The 3944-nt window shown below is 58.9% G+C and overlaps 1 protein-coding gene across 1 annotated transcript in view; it reads right to left on the bottom strand.

The window, feature by feature from the left end:
• Positions 1-1487: 1487 nt before the first annotated feature.
• GUITHDRAFT_166115 (hypothetical protein) overlaps positions 1488-3944 on the bottom strand; it is a 5889-nt gene continuing 3432 nt past the window's right edge. Inside the window, exons 2-4 of the mRNA XM_005821864.1 lie at positions 2976-3891; positions 2364-2740; positions 1488-2171 (exon numbers count right to left, since the gene is read on the bottom strand). Coding sequence (XP_005821921.1) covers positions 1509-2171; positions 2364-2740; positions 2976-3891 — 1956 coding nt within the window. The 3' untranslated portion in view covers positions 1488-1508. The remainder of the gene's footprint in view (positions 2172-2363; positions 2741-2975; positions 3892-3944) is intronic.

Genomic DNA, 3944 nt, shown 5'->3' with positions numbered 1-3944 from the left:
TCCTCCTCCTCCTCCTCCTCCTCCTCCTCCTCCTCCTCCTCCTCCTCCTCCTCCTCCTCCTCCTCCTCCTCCTCCCTCTCCTCTCTCACCCTGCTGCTGCTCTGACACCTGTGTTTCAATGCGAATTGAAAGGAGACCAAGAACAAACGGTGCTGACTCTACCTCACTGCTCTACTTCCCTGCTCCCCCGTCTCTCCTTCCTCTTTCTCCTCCTCTCCCTCCTCCTCTCATCCTCCTACTCCTGTCCCGCTCTTCTTCCTCTCCCTCTTCCTTCCTCACCCCTCCACCTAATTCTACACCAGGGGCTACAACATCGAGACCTCCAGCCAAGACTGCGCGCGTCCTGAGGGTGGAGGCTGAGCACGTGAAGCAGCGGCAGGTGCTGGACAAGAATTCCTTCAGCGTCCACAAGAGAGGGTCCAACGTGTGGTACACCGTCCCTGTGCTGCGATCATGATGCCGCTATCGGGGAGGAGGAGGAGGAGGAGGAGGAGGAGGAGGAAGGGGGAGGAGGAGGAGGAGCCCCGGGCCAAGAAGCTAGGAGGAGGAGGAGGTGAAAGTGAACGGTGAAGTGAAGTTGAGAAATGATTTCACAAGTCTGGTGTTCCGAACTGGACGGCACGTCACTGAGCCGGAGGTGGGGGGACTCGGAAGGTCGGCCGCTGGGCTGCGGCGGGCCGCCGGCTCTAGGCCCGGCTCAGTCTCTAGGCTACTGCCAGAGTAGCCTCAGTAAGTCACCGAGAATTGACGCAGGAAAAAACATTGACTGGCAGTCATTTATTGAGTGAAACTCGACGTGAGCTATTTTCGGCTGCTGCATGAGTCGAGAAGGGAGGGAGGGAAGGGCGGCAGGGAGTGGAGCCGGATAGCAGGAGGGAAGGAGGGAAGGAAGGAGGGAGGGAGAAAGAGGGAGGGAGGGAGGGAACAGGACACGTGAACACAGGGTTTACAGTATCAGTGAAGTGACGGGTTGGAAAGCCGCTGTCTCTAGAAGTGTAGTGAAAGATGTACGATCAGCAAAGGGAGAACAACAGCAGCTGGTTGCTCTGATTGACATCTTTCTCAACAGCTCCTCCCATGTTCTCCCTCCTCACCAACTTCTCGGCGACGTACTCCGACTCCGTCCGTCACACCCCCGGACGCTACGAGCAGGTACGCGCTTCGCTCCTTTGCTAGCGCTCCATGGTGATGGCAAGTAGATGTCCTCGGCCACCACCATCCTCAACGGAGTCGACGGCTTTCCCATCAAGAAGGATTCCGCGAGTTTTGCCACTGTGATGTGTAGCGACTTTGGAGGACACACTGGGAGCAGCGCGTCTTGCAAGGACGACCATCATCTGCACCTGCAGGCTGAGCGATCCCCCTTCTAACTTGACCGGCCCCTGCTCATACTGCAGAGAGTTGGAGCTCTTGCTAGTTTTTTTTCCCTTGCGCATTTTTTCTGTCTGACATGTAAGCGCGTTTTGGATGACATCTTTCGGACCGTGCAAGATAAAATCTTGTCTTCACTACGATACAACACTTGTCTCGTCCTGCTTCACTAGTTGAAGCTCGGAGTTAAAACCCCACCACCGCCACTCCCCCGACGGCTCATGATACCTGAAGCATGCCCATTCCTTGCTCGCAGGAACGTTTGTAACTGCCCGCAGCTTCTTTACCTCCTCCCTGCTCGCCTGCTCCCGGTGCTCATCAAGGCTCAGCGGTGCTCGCATCGTCTTGTGCCCTTCGACGCTGCGCCAGGAGGGAGGAGGAGGAACGTCCGGGAGAGCAGGACTGTCCGGGGTGTTGAGAGGAAGGGGGTACGCGTAAGAGACGTTGCTGACGGGAGCAGAGGAGCAGAGGGCCGTGCTGGGGCAGACGGCGAGGCCCGGTCCGTCGTCGGCGCAGAGCCAAACTTCGAACTCTGAAGTCATTTCTGCTCCCATCCCTCCTGTCACGAAGAGGCCGCAGGTAGAGGAAGGGTCCATCGCTCTTGCCAGGGCCCCGAGCTCGACCCATGACGAGAGGAGGATGCACGGGTCTGCCCGACCGTCCCACAGGTAGACTCTCTCCTCCCATAGCATCGTGTTGCTGTTGTCAAAACCCACTGCTGGCTTCCTGGTGGAGAGCGTGTCTCCGATCCTCAGAGAGTGATCGCTGCCGAGGCCGATGAAGAGGGAAAGTCCGTCCTCCTGGAGATAATGTTAACGGTCTTAGACAGCATGCGCGACACGCGGACCAGAGGAAAGAGAAGGAGGGGCAGGAGGAGGTGGCGGAAGAGGGGAGCAGACAGACAGTGATGGATCATGGGAAGGAGCACAGAGAAATAGGAAGGAGGAGAGGGGGGGGGGTTGAGACTTTCAGAAGAAGGAGCAGGGGTCAACCTTCCAGTAGCAGGCAGCGTCTGTCCCGAGCTTCAGCAGGGAAGAGTCGTCAAAGACTTCAGTGCAAGTCGTGTGAGTTGATGCCGCGCGGGTAGCAGGACGTTCAAGTTTGATCTCGATCCAGTTCTGCGTCACGGCGCTGCTGACACTCCTCATCTTCCCCTGCCGCTGCTTCCCCGCCTGCCTCCTCCTGCTCAGGGCCGCGGGGACGTCGGTTCGGTTAAGGAGGAGGGCGCTGTCGAAGAAAAACCTCCTCGGTCCGCCCGAGAAGCTCGCGAAGAAGTTGACGGCGACGAGGGTGTGGGCGATGGAGCCTATGGAGTACTCGCTCTCCGGGATGATTTTGGGCTCGTCGATGTACCTCCTGAGGATGGGAACTGGAGAGAATGAGTGAGAAGGGAGAGAGACAGAGACAGAGAAAGCGAGGAGAGGATGGAGAGCGAGGCGAGGAGAGCGACAGAAAATGAGGAGGAGGAGGAGGAGCAGGAGGAGAAGGAAGGAAAGGAAAGGAAAGGAAAGGAATGGGGAGGAAGAGAAATAGCAACAGGAAGAGGAAGGGAAGGGAAAAGAGAAGGATGGGGGCTGGGGACGGGGGCTGGGGGTTAGCGTCACCAGCGTCGTCGAGGTTCCACAAGTAGGGGAAGTTGTTGGCGTCGTGCTGGACGATGGAGTAGTAGGGATGACCGTTGGACAGATGGGCGAAGGGCCCGAAGACTGGGATGCCGGGGTACGGCTCCTCCTCGTCGTCGTACATGCAAGTCACGCACGTTGGTCTCCGGGGGGACCTGACGCCGAGCCCGGTGACGAAGGAGAAGGAGAGTGGGTTGGCGCCGTACTGGCTGTCCAGGTTGGCAAGCGCCGTGAGGAGGAGGCTCTGATCGCCGTTGAGCCGCCAGCCCATGAGCATCTGCAGCGAGTCCCGGGAACCGTAGGTGAAGGACCCCCACCCGACCCAGGACGCGACGTCGAGTCTCGAGGCGCTGCGGTACGGGCAGGCCTCGTGCCTCTGAGCGAGGTTGTAGGCAGAGCTGAGAAGGATGCTGGTCAAATCCTGCTGGACTTTCTTGTCGACGTCGGGATGGTCCGACATGACGTAAGCCCAGTACACCTCCGTGTAGTGTCCAGTTCCGCTCCCGCTGTTGCCGTTGTAGAAGACCTTGTTGGAGTACCAGTCCTTGAAGTAGGTGTGGTACCCCTCCTTCCCGGTCGTCCGATAGAGCTCTGCTGCCGCCCACAGCCGGTTGTCTCCGTCATACTCATCGTTGTACTCGCCCGTCCCTCCGCAGCTCCCGGGAGGATTCTTGAAGCCTCCGACGGGGCTCTCGGGATGGAGGAGGAGGAATTCCCAGGCTAGCTCGGCCGCGTGCAGGTATGCGTCGCTCAGCGAGCTGTTGTATGGCTTCCAGGCACGGGCGGCAGACGCCATGACGGCAGCGAAGATGGCGGTGTCGTGAGTCGTCCTGGCGAAGGCGTAGCGGACGGTTGGCTCTAGATGAGGCAGACCTTGGAAGAAATTGCATCCTGATACCTGCAGGATGCGAAGTCAGGAGATGAGAACATTTCTCCTCCTCCTCCTCCTCC

This window comes from Guillardia theta (assembly GCF_000315625.1).
Source record: "Guillardia theta CCMP2712 unplaced genomic scaffold GUITHscaffold_136, whole genome shotgun sequence".
In the NCBI taxonomy this organism is placed as follows: domain Eukaryota; class Cryptophyceae; order Pyrenomonadales; family Geminigeraceae; genus Guillardia; species Guillardia theta.
This window is presented reverse-complemented; position numbering and strand designations above follow the sequence as displayed.